A 15674-nucleotide genomic window follows, 5' to 3' on the forward strand; every position below is an offset into this window, starting at 1 on the left:
TCAGGGAAGTTAGGTAACCTAATTGGGCAATACACCTTGTAAGGGTAATGAGTTGCAATTAGGCCTCAAATTAGAAATTAAATTCAAGTTACGGCCCAAATGCTTTTTCCTACACAAAGCTGCCTCCTAATTCATTTAGAAGTAGAGGAAGATACACTGGCCCTTAGCAAAATTTGGAAGTTTATCTTTTCATATGTTCCCAATATTCTCCTTTTGAGACTTTTTCCTTTGTGAATTCTCTCATCAGACCAAAACTTCTGGTTTCTTCCTTCCTCTGCCTAGAGAGTGTCCAAATACTGAGAGAAGGAGGAGGGTGGTGGTGGGGAACACTATTCCTTTCCCCTGGGATTAGCTGCAGCCTAGGTACCCCCTCCAACCCCTGAGCATGCTGCCCTCAGGCTGACTCTTGGAAGTTATGGGAGGGGCTTAGAGAACTTAGCCTTTTTGGAAAACTAATTTATTATCTTTTTTTTTTCAACAGTGTATATATGTGGGACAAAGGTAGAGAGAAAGAAAACCTAAATCACACTTAGCATCAGAAACAACTGTCCACACCCGGGCTGACTGTAGATTCAAAGACTTCCGAAAGATATGAGAAACAAATTTCTAAGAATCTGGTTTGGTTATATAAAAGTAAAACTAGAGTCATTTGCATGGCGTGACTACTGTTTGCATAAATCTAGAGTCCTATAATGAGACATATTAAATACATGCCAGAGTTATCTGCTGTAACAGATAACAAGATTGCCCATTTTCACCTTATTAAAAAATTAGAACCCCAAGCTTATGCACCTTGTAAAATAAGCATGTTAAGCAGGACAAGACTGAGTGTAGAACAGAAGACTGAATCTGGACCCGGAAACTGGGGGACAGACCCATGTTTGCCAGCAGTGTGATCTAAGGTAACTCTGTGTGTTAAGAGCCTCAATTTTCTCACCTGTAAAATGGCAACATGCTTCCTACCATGAAAGGTTATTGGGAGAGATCATAAGTTAAAAGATGTGTGCCTCCACTTTGCATGTTGCAGAGAACGAACGTTGCACATTGTAGGTGGCCCACACTCAGTGAGTGATAAATATTTTCAGAGCACCCTCATGAGTCCGGCCCTGCCTAAGATGCTACGGATCTGACGGTGAATGATGCTGGTGGGCTCTCTGCTCTTAGGGAACTTACATCCCAAAGGAGGAAGACTGCAGTATTCAATGATGTCAACCAAATGCAAGGGAAATTAGTGAAGTTCCATGTTAAATGTCTGTAAATTATAAAGCATCCAGAACACTCTGGAGGAGAAGTATTTTCATGACAGATTTTAAGAAGATGGCTCACATACCTGCCATCCATCCCGGATCTTCTGATTGAAGATTCCATATTCGTATCGAATGCCATATCCATAGGCTGCCAGTCCCAGGGTTGCCATGGAATCCAAGAAGCAGGCTATATTAATCAGAACACAAGCAAAAGGCAGAGTCACAAGGTCAGTCTTTCACTAAAAGACATGACAGCCACGAGACATTTTTCTATGGAAACCACATTTGTATTTTAAAGCACGGAGACTGTTGCATAGTGGGCATTAATTTTTTAATAACATTTTTAAAATTATAAAATGAAGGCTATAGAAAGTTAGAAAATACAAAAATATATAAAGATGAAAACAAACATTTATTACCTCACTATTTAGAAATAACCAATGTACATGTTGGCATTTCATTTGAGAACAGATAAGGAAGTTGGCCTGCACTCGATATGTCTGTTATGTGTCTGTCCCTCACACCGCCCTTTCTAAGGGTCACTATCTCTGTAAAAGACAGCCCCAGTAGAGTGTAATTTACCTGTGACCACCTGACTGAGTAGCTGGACATCTGTGGCAGACCCTCTTTCTGGCTAGTGGAATCCAATGTTGTTCAGGTATCAGAGGGCCATAAGTGAATCTTACTTGACTAACCTAAGCCTCTAAGCCAATCATAGTAATTCTGTTTCCTTCACCAGTTATTGGTTTTGGCATGACTGTGCAATGACATTCAATCCAACGAGAGGTACTGGGAAGTCTTTTGAGTGCAGCAAAATATTTTCCTTGCTGCTGTCATCATTTTTCCATGGGGGAAAGCCAAAAGGACCTTAGAGACCCAGAGTCCTGACAGAACTACACTGCTGAATAAACTAATCTTAGAATGGCCCAACTCTGGACTTCTGGTTCTGTGATAACACATGTCCCTATTGGCTGAACCATTTATTTCTGGTAGGTTTTCTGTCAGTTGTCGTCAAGAGCATTAATGACAGAGCACTGATCCAGAGCAGCCAATCAGCAGGCTGGGGAGGGATCCATCTGGTGGCCAAGTGTAACCCGTGGGTTTAATGAACCAGATTTTCCCTCTAGGAGTTTGAACTGAAAAATATACAGAGAGTGAGGAAATGAACAGTAGGATCTAAAACCGAAAAGAACATTGGCAACTCTAGATCAAACAGAAAAGGACACAGTTTCATGGTGAAGCCCTAAAATAGAGACCCACAAAAGCCAAAGGCCAATCGTTCAGGTACTGCACCGTCATGGCGCCTGGCTCTGCTCCAGGTCTCGCTCTCTTCGAGTTGTGGCTATTTATCTTTTTCTGGTTCCTGATCAAATGATCCTTACAGCCTGACCAGAAATGGGGTCCCCACATTTTCAGTCAGGTTGAGATGAGGTCACCTAATGAGAATTACTCAACCTCATCTGCCACTTCACTCTTTGACCTTATCAGCCAACGGAAGGAGCGAGGGCATTAACGGTAGGCACCGAGTGGGGTCAACCCAGCCAAGAAATATTGAAGGTCTGGGGCTTTACGTCAAAGGCAGGCGGCTGGTTGTCATTCTTACATGTGCATGCCACTGGCTCTGCTGATCTTCCTACAGCCCCATGGAAAGCCGACCACACGCCCTGATGACTGACTTCACATGGTAGCAAGTATGCCAAAGGCAGTGTTTTCCTGTTACTAATGGCAATATTAAAGCACACTGCAACTACTGTAGTAAGGACTAAATAATGTGAAACACTTGCAAATGGATTTTTAGTAAGTTGGAAGTTTGCGTAAAGTGAAGAGATTTGGGAATCATTTCTAAAATGGAGAATAAGTATTCATTTCTCACAGAGTACAACCTGATACATACATGCGTGGTGGTACACTTTTATTATTACATTTAAGTTTCACAAGCAATATATTAATACATCCTCCCTGTGCCTGGGCTGGTTTGGCTCAGCAATTAGGGCATCAGTCTGTGGACCGAAGGTTCTCAGGTTCAATTCCTGGTCAAGGGCACATACCTGGGTTGCAGGTTTAATCCCAGGCCCGGATAGGGGTTATGTGGTAGGCAACCAATCGATATGTCTCTCTCACATAGATGTTTCTCTCTCCCTCCCTCCCTCCCTTCCAGTCTATCTAAAATAACATCGGTGGAAAATATCCTTGATGAGGATTAACAACAACAAAAAAATCCTCTCTATAAAAAGTTTTTAAATTAAAATGTTACAGACAGGACTAGCATCCACCTTGACGGCCACCCTCAAGTCTGCCCTCCTCTCTAGGGAAGATCATAAGGAGCATTTTAGTATTTCAAATTTCAAACTTTTTATGGATTTACACACACACACACACACACACACACACACACACATTCATATAAAAGATTGGTTTTTAACAAACATAAATAGTAGCATGCTGTATGGCTTTTAATACAAATTGTTTCCCTCTTTCCCTCCCCACCCTGGAGGTCTATCCAGGGCTTTACATATAGATCAATTTTGTTCTTTTTGGCTGCTGTGTATTATTCTGTAATATGGATTGTTCCACTATTTGTTTAGCTATTTTTGTATTGATGGATATTAGGCTATTTCTAATAGTTTGCTTTTACAAACAATACTGTAGCAATTTTTTTCACTTGCCTCCTTGTGTACATATTTGAGTATTCTTTTACAGTACATACCAGGAAGCAGAACTGCTTGATCATGAGGATGTGCATTTTTAACTTAATGGAGTTAAAATTATATGTATAATGTTTTCCTTTATTTTGTTGAAAAATCATTTCCTGAATAAAGCAAAGAATTCCAATCACATCCATACAAAAAAAAATACCAACTAAATCATACCAACACTATAACAAGTGTATCATCACTTACTAGTCAATTAAAAAGCAAACTGTCAAGTTTAGAAGACAACAACATAATGGTCAGATAACTCAGATTATACCACACAAGTATGTGAATGGAGTATCTGTGCGTGTAACAGTGAAGTAAAGGGGCCACTTTGGAAACCATTAAGCATGCAGGAAGGATCTGGTTAAATGTAAGGTTTTAAGCAATGTCTCTATTGTTCAAGTTCCCTTCTCTACTGTTTGTGTGCAACTGAGTAAACCACAGTGCAAACTCAAAAACAAACACGTCTGCAACCAGGTCACACCTTGCATTTCTCCAAGGAAGCCTATTTGGTTCTTCTTAGCATGGTCGTGCATGGCATCTGAGAAGGCATCAACTGGCCAGACACTAAGGCACACTAACCATGTCACTTACCAGCAAGCCTCCCAAGACCACCATTGCCAAGCCCAGCATCTTCTTCAATTTCTTCTAACTCCTCTATGTCCAATCCAAGCTGGTGAGGAAAGGAAAACATCACTGGATGTGGATACAAATGCAGGCCATTGCAGAGAGAACCACCATTTCCTAAAGCTCTGGGTCAGGTGTCTGGGTTTATTTGTACTCAGTCCTGTCAGTTCCTGTGCAGCTTCTCTAGCATCGATGCCACCGCAGATGCTGATGACCGTACAAGATGGCATAGCAACAGCTTGTAGAGAAGTGTGGGCGCTCCATGTCCATTACTGACTCATTACTTCTTAGTGAGGTGATCCTGGACAAGCTACTAAATCTCTCTATGCCTCCTTTCTCTTATTTAAAAGGTAAGTCCTGCCTGGCCAGTGTGGCTCAGTGGTTGAGTGTTGACCCATGCACTAAGAGGTCACAGGTTCAAATCCTGGTCAGGGCATATGCCCAGGTTGTGAGCCCAATCTCCAGTGGGAAGCATGCAGGAGGTGGCCAATCGATGTTCTCTCTTATCGATGTTTCTATCTCTCTCTCCCTCTCCCTTCCACTCTCTCTAAAAAAAATCAATAAAGAAAAATAATAAAATATAAAAATAAAAGATAAGTCTGGCTCAGCGGTAGAGCGTCAGCCTGCAGACCAGAGTCATGGGTTTGATTCCAATCAAGGGCACGTGCCTCAGTGTCGGTTTGATCCCCAGCCCTGGTCAGGGTCATGTGGTAGGCAACCAACTGGTGTGACTCTCTCACATCTCTCCTCTGTCTCCCCCCACCCCACAACTCTATCTGAAAATCAATGGAAAAATATCCTCAGGTGAGGAATAAAAAAAAAAGATGAGTCCTCACTGAATGACAGTATGTACCACATTTAGGGTTGTTGTGAATTAAACGAGATTTTACAAACCATTTAGATTATTCCTGAGCAGATATTCCTCAATAAATGTTAACCTTTGATTATTTCTTAAGATTCTTTTTGTGTGTGTGTACTGTCAGGGTAAAATCTAAGAAACAGTCCAGTACCAAGCTGACACTAACTGGGCTGAAGGATTTAAAAAATTATCAAAAGGTATGAGGTCAAACTTTCCAGGGTGGAGTAAAGTTCATTTTTCAGTACCGAAACATATTTACTCAGTAGGGTCAATGGTTATTAACCCAAAAACCAGTCAGTGAGTCACTGTCCCAGAGACCTGGAGCCAGATAGCAGTCAAGGAAACCTCAGCCCTATGGTCTGGCTCAGTCATTTTTGACCTTCTTCATCTCATGGCACACATAAACTAATTACTAAAATTCTGCAGCACACCAATCTGACAAAAAAATAGGTATAATTTTGACTCATTCACATCGGATGGCTAGTGTGTTGACTGTTACTGTTTTTATTTGACAACCTAAGAGAAAAGAGGTCAGTACCTCTGACTAAATAGTCAGGTACTGCATGTTTTTGAAATTCTTGTGGCACTCGCTGTGCTAGCTGGGTGAGACAAAAACCCTTTAATTCTCTCTGGGTTAGATAAAGGGCTGTGGGAGGCCTAGAGATATTTGTGACCTTGGGGACTGATGCAACTGGTTGCCAGTCAGCTCCCCGCCCCAAGGAACTGGGATTCGCACAGCTAGAGGCCACCAGCACTACTGTGAACTCACGGCAGAATTCCGCAGCCCTGGAGATCACTTTGGACCGTTCATCTCACAGGGAAGAAGTGGATGGCAAATAAAATAAATGACCTGTCCTATGCTGGCTACATAATAATTCAGCCCTTGCTTGGCAAATGATGGTCTGTTGTGAAATGACTGAATTCTTATCTGAAAGTGAGGCAATCCATAAAATGAGATATCGTTTAAAATGGAAACAAAATTTACACATTTTGAAAACAACTGCATCAGAAGCAACCATACTTCAAGCTGATGCCCCAACTCCATGGCCATGAACTTGGATCCCTACATACCCATGTACCAAATATGGCTTTGTCACACAAGTCGTAGTAAGTCAGACTTCTAAGAGTTCATCAATGACTTTGCTTCTGTTCATTGTGGAAGAGACTTTCAAATTTGCTCCCTGGTGTGACTAGAGTTTCCTGGAAGGTCTTTGTGCAAGTCAACCGCTAAGGCTAACATTCAGGACTTTTTAAAGTCTAAAGTAGGACAAAAACCTTGAGCAAATAGACATGGGTCACCTCATCCCACCTGGTTACATGTTAGGCCATGAGCGGTATATTATTTTCAGCTGATATCAGGAAAGGAAGAACAGAAAAGGGGAGGGGAGCTGCAATGGTGCTTTTACAGGAAATACTCGACCTAACTCAGGTGAAGGAAACCAGCCCTGTACAAATAGTTGACCACAGGAGGGGACAACCCCATGAATGCATCTTTGCAAATACCCATTCTTCCTTTCAACCTCATCAAAAAGGTGAAGGACTATTTGTTTTTGGTATTGAGATCCCTGAAGTTCAGGGGAGAAACAGTTAAATATGTTCATAAAAACAAATTAGTATATTTGATTTAAGACCCCAGGCTTTTCATTTGAGGAAAAAGTATATTTTACATGCCATTTGGCAATAGAGAAAGTATGATGATGGAATTTGAAAAGCTTATTCTTTTCACATATTGCCTTGATATACAAATAATAGTCTAACTTTGATTATTTTTCAAAAGTAGATGAATCCTAAAATAAAGCTTGTGATTCTGACTGCAGGGATTTAAGCACTTTTAAAAGGCTTGTTCAAATACTAATTTCTAAGATAAAATTTGCTGGGGAGTATTGTCAGAAGCTTTGATTGCAAAAGAAAATTTCTCATTAGGCAAAACTAGTTCTCTAACTTTGTTTCTCTTAAACCAGAGGTCACCAGTAGTTTATATTTCTAATAGTTTATAATAGCCATGTCTATAGAAGCAATTTTTCACCTTTTTGGAGGGTGGTGGTTACTATCCCAAAGGTTCCTGAATTGAACTTGAAATTAAAGGGGAGAGAATGTACCTGGTAAATGGCCTCGTCACAGGCATTTTGCAGGCCAAGGTTGATCATGGTGTTCTGTAATGTTCGGCCCATGTAAAATTCCAAAGAAAGGTAATAAACCCTCTGAAACAAAGAAAAGAGAGGTCACCTTCACTTTATGAAGCCAACATGAACAGACAAGGTCAAAAATAAAAACAAACAGGCAGGACTACTTTGACACGATTTCAAATGAAATCCCAATGGATGTATGGAGGGCTAAATAAAAGCATTACTGACAACTGGCTTTGGGAAAACCTTTTTATATCCTATTTTTGGAAAAGTAGTTCAGTGTCTTTCACCCCCAGGGAGAAAAAAGTAAACTCATTCAACTAATTAGATTCAATGTTTTGTGTGTGTGTGTGTGTTTTTCCTTTCTATTCATGAGCCTCATAAATTAAGCATATGTTTTAGACACATAGAAGTCAGACTGCCATAGCTCACCATATACCCAATGACTAGAAAGTATTCCTGACTGATTACTGTAAATAATATTATAATTACGTATTTTAGAATTAAATTATTCTAGAAAGTCATGAACTGGCAATAACAAGAGACTATCTTAGGTTTATTTTTTTATTTTTTATTTTTATAGGGTAGAGCATAAACACAGGCCCCCACTACCACCGATTATGCAGTAGAGTTTCCCTCATTTGGAGAAATTGCAGTGGTCAGCACACCCAAAGTGCTATGGATAAGCCGCTCCCTGAGAAAACCACCTTCATGATCATGGTCTCTCCTCTGTCGGGTAGGTATTGGTGTTTGTTCTTGACAAAATGGGAAATTTCTCTACCAACTTAAAAACTGCCTTTGAGCCAGCTGGTGTGGCTCAGTGGATTGAGCGTTGTCCCATGACTGAGAGGTCTCCGTTTGATTCCCGGTCAGGGCACATGCCCAGGTTGCAGGCTCGATCTCCAGTAAGGGGCATGCAGGAGGTGCCAAATGATGTTCTCTCTCACATGGATGTTTCTATCTCTCTCTCCCTTCCCCTCGCTCTAAAAAAATCATTAAAGACATATTTTAAAAAACAAAACAAAAACACAAACTGCCTTTGACATAATAAAAACCAGGTAAATACTATCAGAGTTGAATGAAAGGTACAAAGGTCAGACTTGCCTAAAACCTTTTAAAATCCAAGTGCAGTTTACTAATTTATTTTAAAAAAAGAGATCAGTGAGTAACTTCATCATCCCCTTTTACAATATCTTTTTCTCCATATCAGTTCCTCTTTTCTTTTGCAACAAACCCCAAACAACAAAAACCTGTATATGTTTCAATATAAAGTAGCCTACAATTTTAAGGATTCCTCCCATTTCTCAATAAAAAGAACCAAAAAGAAAAGTATTTGGTCAACACTCAAATATAAATAAATTATAAATATAGTTCAATATAACATGTCTACTATAACAGTTAACTCACTAGTTATACATATATTTAAAATATTATATGAAAATGTCAATTTAGAAATTTCACCCCCCCTTTTCATTTTATGCAACAATTGAATTCTTAGTCTTCACATAAATTGTTAACATCCATATTTCGTGCATCATCTAACACTATTTTCCAGAGCACATCATTATTTTTACCCAAGTTGTTTGAATATCTATAATGCTGTCATCAGGGCCCTCATCAGTCTATTAGGGGGCCTTTGTGTGAGTTGGGAAAAGGTATCTTTCCTGGGCAGATACAGGCCAAAGGGGTTCATGGCACCACTCACCCCCATAGCTGATGCCCTTACACATAGCCACTGACTGTGTCACAGGAGAGCATATCTCAAGCCACAAATACCATTTGCATAACATCAAGGCAGTTTCTTTTTCTTCATTTTTCTCTGTATTTCTATGACCTCTATAATATAACCACTATGTACTGCTTTTTACTTTTTTAGGGATCTATAAAAAGCTTGCTTATAAATATAGTAAATATATCTCACACTTGCGGTTGTGAAGTTATGCTCCCAGGAATAATGACTATATTTGTTACATTTCTTTGACTCCCTTTTAAGGATTCTAATTTAGCATGGATTTAAGACCTTTTAAGGTATTCCAAGGTCTTTGTAAAATGCTGTTGCTTAAAATAATTTAAAGAAACTTTGTTATATGACAGATTATATAAAGACATGTATTTAAGGTGATTTCCTATTTTCTCATAAAAATAATTTTTGGGGGGACTTCACTTTATATTTGAGAATATATAAGACCTTGAACAACAGATGTCTCCATCCTCTTAGTGGTCTCTAAACATAATGACATACTCCTGGTAGTAAAGCACACAACATCTCCAATATACCTTAGAAACCATAAGCATTCACTACTGTCGCTAATAATTATGTACATTTTAGAAAAAGTGGACATTTTCAAAAAGCAAACATAAAGAAGAGATATTTAACAATAGCTAATATTTAAAAAATAATTTACATGTTATTTCTAGAATTAATCAAAGGATTTGGGTATTTGTGGGAAGACATACGGAACAGGCAGCAACAAAACAGATTTGCAGGAGAGGTAAGAGTTGAGCATAGAGACACTGGCAAGAAGGCCATTCCAAGGGTGCAGGGAGGGCAGAGGCCCAGATGTGGGAGAACAGGGCAGAGATGGGACAGCACATTGGTGTGATGGGAGAAAAAGGTTAAGTCCAGGAGGGTAATGGGAGATAAGATGGTAAGGACAGGTTCACCTGGACTGAGAAGGCCTTTAAATGCTTGATTAAGGGCTGTGGCAGGCAATGGGAGCCAACAATACCTGAGCAAAGGGCTAGATGTATTGCTTTTGTAAGCTTAATGGAGCTACAATGTATAGAGTGAGCTGGGATTGACAACTCAGATACCTTCAGGAGCCAGGCAGAGGAAATACCTGTGTAATGGAGGTGACCTAAAACAATGAGGACCTGGCCAGTTTGGCTTAGCAGCTAGAGTGTCGGCCAAAGAGTTTCGGGTTTGATTCCAGCCAAGGGCACATACCTCGGTTGCAGTTCGATCCTTGGCCCGGGTCGGGGTAGTGCAGGAGACAATCAATCAATGTGTTTTTCTCACACTGATGGCTCTCTCTCTGTGTCTTTCTCTCTCCCCCTCCATCCCTCTCACTCTATCTGAAAATCAATGGAAAAATATCCTCAGGTGAGGATTAAAAATAAAACAAAAATACCAACAATAAGGAGTACTGAAAATTAAATTACTTAAAGATGTCTCATTGGCCAAACAAAATATGTCTGTTAGCTACACTCAGTTGCACATTGCCAGTTTTACCACTTCTGGGAAGCAAGATAGCCACTCAGAAGTCTATTTCATAGACTACAAGCCAGGGCCTCAATTAGGCAGAGAAATGAGACTGCAAGAGAATAATTTCAACAGAACCTACAGAAATCAATAGCATTTGGCAACCTGATGAGGGGGGAACACAGGAGAAAGTCAAAGACGACACTACAGTTTTGTGTCTGGGTGACTGTCAGGGTGGCAATGCCATTAAAATCAGAAACACAGAAGATGGGGCAGGACTGGGAGGAATAATGATTTGAGGAAATAGGAAGAAACCTAGGTATGTTCACCAAGCACTTAGAAGTGTTGGAATGAAGTTTGAGAAAGAATTCAGACTAGAAACTGTGCAGACTGGGATTCAACTGCACAGTTACTAGAGAACAGGGGATGTGGGAGAGGAACTTGGACGCACTGGCCCTAGTCCTTGCTCTATGGGGCCAGGGACCTCCTTTTCAGGTGAACGAATGACTGTCACAGTGTAGATACTTTATTAATATGTGTGGAATGAATCTTGTTCGCCATTGTATCCCCAGTGTATTACTATCAGAATACCTGGCTTATATCCACACTCAAGCAAGGAAGGGCAGCCTCTGAAGAAACTAGCTAGAGAAGGAAGAAAACAATCAAGTACCAGATAACATACAAGGAGGAGAAAAATACAAGGCGAGTGTGTTTTGTGATGCTTGGTGCTAAATGCTATAGAGGAGTGTGTGTGAGGAGGGGGGCTGGGGGGCAGGGGTTAGAGGTCCTAAAATATGGCTCATCATCTCACTCTCCAGTTTAAAAACTTAAACAAACAAACAAATTCCAATGCAAGAGGCAGTACCCTCATGCAAATAATAATACTAAAAAAATACAGTAAATATATTTATACATAAAGTCTTTTCTAAGGATATAATTTTAGCAGTTGCCCGAATGGGGGCCTAGGCCTCTGGAATGAGGAAGAGTTAAATACTTTCCATTTGGAAGCTGTGTTCCTATTGCGCTTACTGTGAGAATTTACTTCCTTTTACTCCGGGTTCTTATTTTTCTTTGAGCACCATGATTACACACTATCCTTTTATTTTTCATGCTTTTTACATATTAAAAAAATGTCTAATGTATGTCTCACGGTCTCCAGGATATATTAGTCTTTCGCCTTTTCTAGTATGATTCCAACCAACCTTTTCAGTTTTCTTCTCCCAACACTGACTCATACCCACCTCACTGCAGCAGCCAGAACTGCTCCCCAACCCAGACTCTGCACAATACAACTGTACCCTCTCCCCGCTGTCCTCAGTCCTGGTCGCCCCACCTTCCCAGATAGACCGGGGCGGGGGGCAGTGTCCCTTTTTGCGCCCCCAAACACTCTAAGTAACCCTCCATCCAGCCCCTGTCCAGTGGCCAGGGGTCGTCTGTGAACAGCCCTTCCCCACCCCCAAACCTCTCCCGCCCCAGCGCCTACTGCCATTTGGGGAACTCTAGATACTTGTCTCCCGTCCCAAAATATTAAGCTTCTCCAGGCAGGGCTTTTGTCCATTTTGTTTGGGCCTACTGCCAGGGGCCTACAGCTGTGCTTGGCGTACTGACAGGAGGCACCGACACCTCTGGATTCAATGTTGGGGGTAAATGCTCCAAAATCCGTTTGTGAAACAGTGGTCAGTCAGGAGAGGGCGGCTCGAGCGTGTGTCACCAGGCGGTCCCCGGGGGCGCACTGCCCTGCGTGGGGCCGGTGGGCAGCGTGAATGGGGGCTGGGGGGCGCCGGGCCGTCCCCGGGGCGGCCCACCCACCGCCCAGACACGTCTCCCTGCCTTCGAGGAGCGATTCCCCGCACAGGGGAAAGAAGGCGGGGGGTGGGGGCCCCCCGGGGCCGGGCGGTACCTTGGGGCACTTCTCGTAGTAGTACTGCTGCGTGCGGATCCAGCGCCCCACCAGGTGGTCGCGCACGGTGTGCGCCAGCGCGAAGAAGTAGTCGCGGGGGGTGGCCACATTGCGGTCCTTGACCAGCGTGAAGTGCAGGTGCCGGTTGAAGCCCTTCTTCAGCTCGGCCACGTTCTCCACGCCCACGATCCCGCGGATGCTGATCTGCCGCCGCTTCTCCTGGTCGGTCAGGGGCCTGGCCATGGCGGCGGCGGCGCAGCGAGCGGGACGTGCGGCCCGAGGAGCCCGGCGGCAGGACGCGGTGGAGGCGGCTCCGCAGCTTCCGCCGCCGCTGCTTTTCAGTCGTCGGCAAGTTCGGGGTCCGCCCCTGGGCGCGGCGCCGCCCCCGCTGCAGCTCTCCGGCCGGGGTGGCGGAGGGCGAGCCAGGCCCCTTCCAGGGCTCTGGGGCCGCAATGCGGACGCGCGCCTGGGGGGCCCCCTGCCGGCGAGAGTGCGCGCCCGACGCGCCGGATGGGGCGGGGCTGGGGCGGGAGGGGCCCGCCGCCCCGCCGAGGCTTCGTGGCTGTGGAAGGAGGGTCCTGCGGCGGGTCACGTAGCCACTCAGGCTCCCCTCGGGGTGTGCGGACTCGGAGTGCAGTGTCTGACCTGCCTCCCCACTCTAGACTTTTGGATACGCGGAGGATGTCTGTGTGTGAAAGCATGTTGCTGGCACACTTCTGTTGTACAGATGTTTGTTTGCTGTGCCATTATTATTGTCATCATTTCTCACCTGGAAGGGGTTACCATAAGCGTTGGAAGGGATCTTGGAGGGTCAGTACGCTTTTACTGCAGTTGTCCCACCGCCCTTGTCAGCCCTTGGCATTGCCCTGTTTTGGATCCCAGGCCTCAAAAAGGAATTCCCAGGCACCTCCTTTCCTTGCATTTAATTTTTTGAGGATTCGGGTTTATTAGCTCCTCAGATCCACGGTTGCCTTGTCCAAAGGACCCTACTGCTCATCCCTAGAGACAGGTTCGTTAAGAGTCATAAAGTCGTGAGCTGGACCTTCGGGATGATCAGGAGACAGGGGCTTTCACCTTGAATTACTTTTGAACTGAAGGGTGGGTGGAGTGGGGAGGAAAAAGGAGGGTGTGTGTGTGGAAAATGAAGGGATAACTCACAGAACCAGTTGCCTTGTTTACATAAAACAAAGCAGTCTGTGTTGATTCGCAGTACTGGCTGATCTTTGCACCGGTCACCTCCAGCTTTACTGGTATTTATTTGTACTTGTGGGCTTTCCTTTCTTTTTTCTCAAACCTTGGCAAAGGCAAACACATAGTATTTTAGGATGTCAGAGGCCTTTTCTTTTTCAAGAAGTGGTATTAATCTATTATTTTAGAAAGAATTGAGTGTTTTTTTGTGTTTTTTTAAATTCTTAGTAGAACTGACCAATGGACTTAACATGTAATAATAAACCAAAGCTGATTGTTATGAGTTGATATATTAGGGGGCAGGATTATTTCATCAGGCTAAATGCAGGCCTCACCACAAAAATGAAAAATCAGATTGCTTAGGTCTGGTAAAACATCCAACCCCTGGACTCCAAGTTTAGACAGTAGGCTTTTGGGGCAGAACTGAGACTGATTTGGGTCTCATACAATACCTGCAACACTGATGACCTGCATAAGAATGCATTTATAGGAAACATGGGGATGAAGGTGTGACCACCAGATGAGGCCAGAAATACCCTGAAACACATCAAAACTATTGCTCTTAAAAATTAGTCCTGTGTGGTAATGTTTGGGGGTAAGGGGCTGAAAGTGAAGGTCCTTTGACAGATTAGACCATAAAACATGTGTTTTTAAAATCAGCTTTGAATACCTCTTGGATGGTCACAGCATTAAGCCAACTTGAGTCACTCGCATGTTGGTGTGAAATAGCTCAATCGGCTTTAATAGCTGGATGAAAGAACAGAGCAGTGGAATGAGGGGAAGGTCTGAGTAGATCTTCCAGGGAGACCTCTGAGCAGTCAAAGGCAAAATAATGTCTGGGCTCTTGGGTGGGGAGTAAGGAATGAGGGGATGCAAAAGAAAAGACGGAGGACTCCAAAGGCAAACTTATTGTTCCTTAGTTTTGCTTAAGACAGTTTCAAATAGGTACCACTATCTATTTAGATATACTCAGTTCTGTTGGAAACCCAAGAGGATAATGAGCTAATAAACACACTGTTTACTTAATTCAGTGCCTGGTCAGTGAGCCAACACCCCTGAGTTGAACATCTCTCAAAGGGGAAAAACTATGACCTATAGATTGTCCAAACCATAGAATGTGGGAAGGGACCAGCCAACCCCATGTTAAAGAGAACATGATGGTAACAGGTGCTTGGGTACTCCATAGATTCAGTTTTAAATGACAATAAATCACATGGTCAGAGAGTTATTCCCTTTTCACTTCTCTTTTAGTCTTTCTGTAATGTCTTTGATGTCCGAATATCTTTAACACTCATTCATCTCTACTTTCATCAGAAAGCAGCCCCAGACTCTAAACCTCTTCAGGTTTTAGCATCTTTGACTAGAATTTAATAACATTGTCTCCTATTTATGATAGATGATACTTTCCCAGTTAATGTTTTGAAATAGACTTTGCTTTTTAATATTCAGTTAAAGTGAATTTACTTAAAGAAAAATAATCTAGTTTAGGTGGTACATGGGTTGGCCAAAAAGTGGAATATAAGTGTAACTGAAGTTTGGGAAATACAGAGCTTATGGTCTCCCAGGTCTGGCTGAAATCTGATATCAGCTTGTTCTGTACTGGTCTAGGACTCTGGGGCCTAGAGAGGTTAAGTTCCTTGACCAAGAAGATTATCTTTATATTTCTCTCTCTCTCTTTCTTTTTTTTTATCCTCACCCGAGGACATTTTTGCATTTGTCTTCAGATAGAGCGGGAGAGAGAGAGGAGGGAAGAGAGAGAGAGAAACATTGACCTGAGAGTGACACAACGACTGGTTGTCACACACACGACCCCACCGGGGCCGGGGACA

General features: G+C 42.8%; 1 protein-coding gene and 1 non-coding gene across 2 annotated transcripts in view; both read right to left on the minus strand.

Moving 5' to 3' along the window:
- The window catches only part of PYGL (glycogen phosphorylase L), a 39498-nt gene extending 26527 nt beyond the window's left edge, over nucleotides 1-12971 (minus strand). Inside the window, exons 1-4 of the mRNA XM_036259377.1 lie at nucleotides 12658-12971; nucleotides 7529-7630; nucleotides 4538-4616; nucleotides 1331-1434 (exon numbers count right to left, since the gene is read on the minus strand). Of these exons, the coding sequence (XP_036115270.1) occupies nucleotides 1331-1434; nucleotides 4538-4616; nucleotides 7529-7630; nucleotides 12658-12900 (528 nt within the window). The 5' untranslated portion in view covers nucleotides 12901-12971. The remainder of the gene's footprint in view (nucleotides 1-1330; nucleotides 1435-4537; nucleotides 4617-7528; nucleotides 7631-12657) is intronic.
- Nucleotides 8136-8299, minus strand: LOC118622783. Its single transcript, XR_004958133.1, has one exon. It is a non-coding gene; the product is annotated as a U1 spliceosomal RNA (small nuclear RNA).
- Nucleotides 12972-15674: the final 2703 nt, after the last annotated feature.

This window comes from Molossus molossus, unplaced genomic scaffold (assembly GCF_014108415.1).
Source record: "Molossus molossus isolate mMolMol1 unplaced genomic scaffold, mMolMol1.p scaffold_m16_p_1, whole genome shotgun sequence".
Taxonomy (NCBI): domain Eukaryota; kingdom Metazoa; phylum Chordata; class Mammalia; order Chiroptera; family Molossidae; genus Molossus; species Molossus molossus.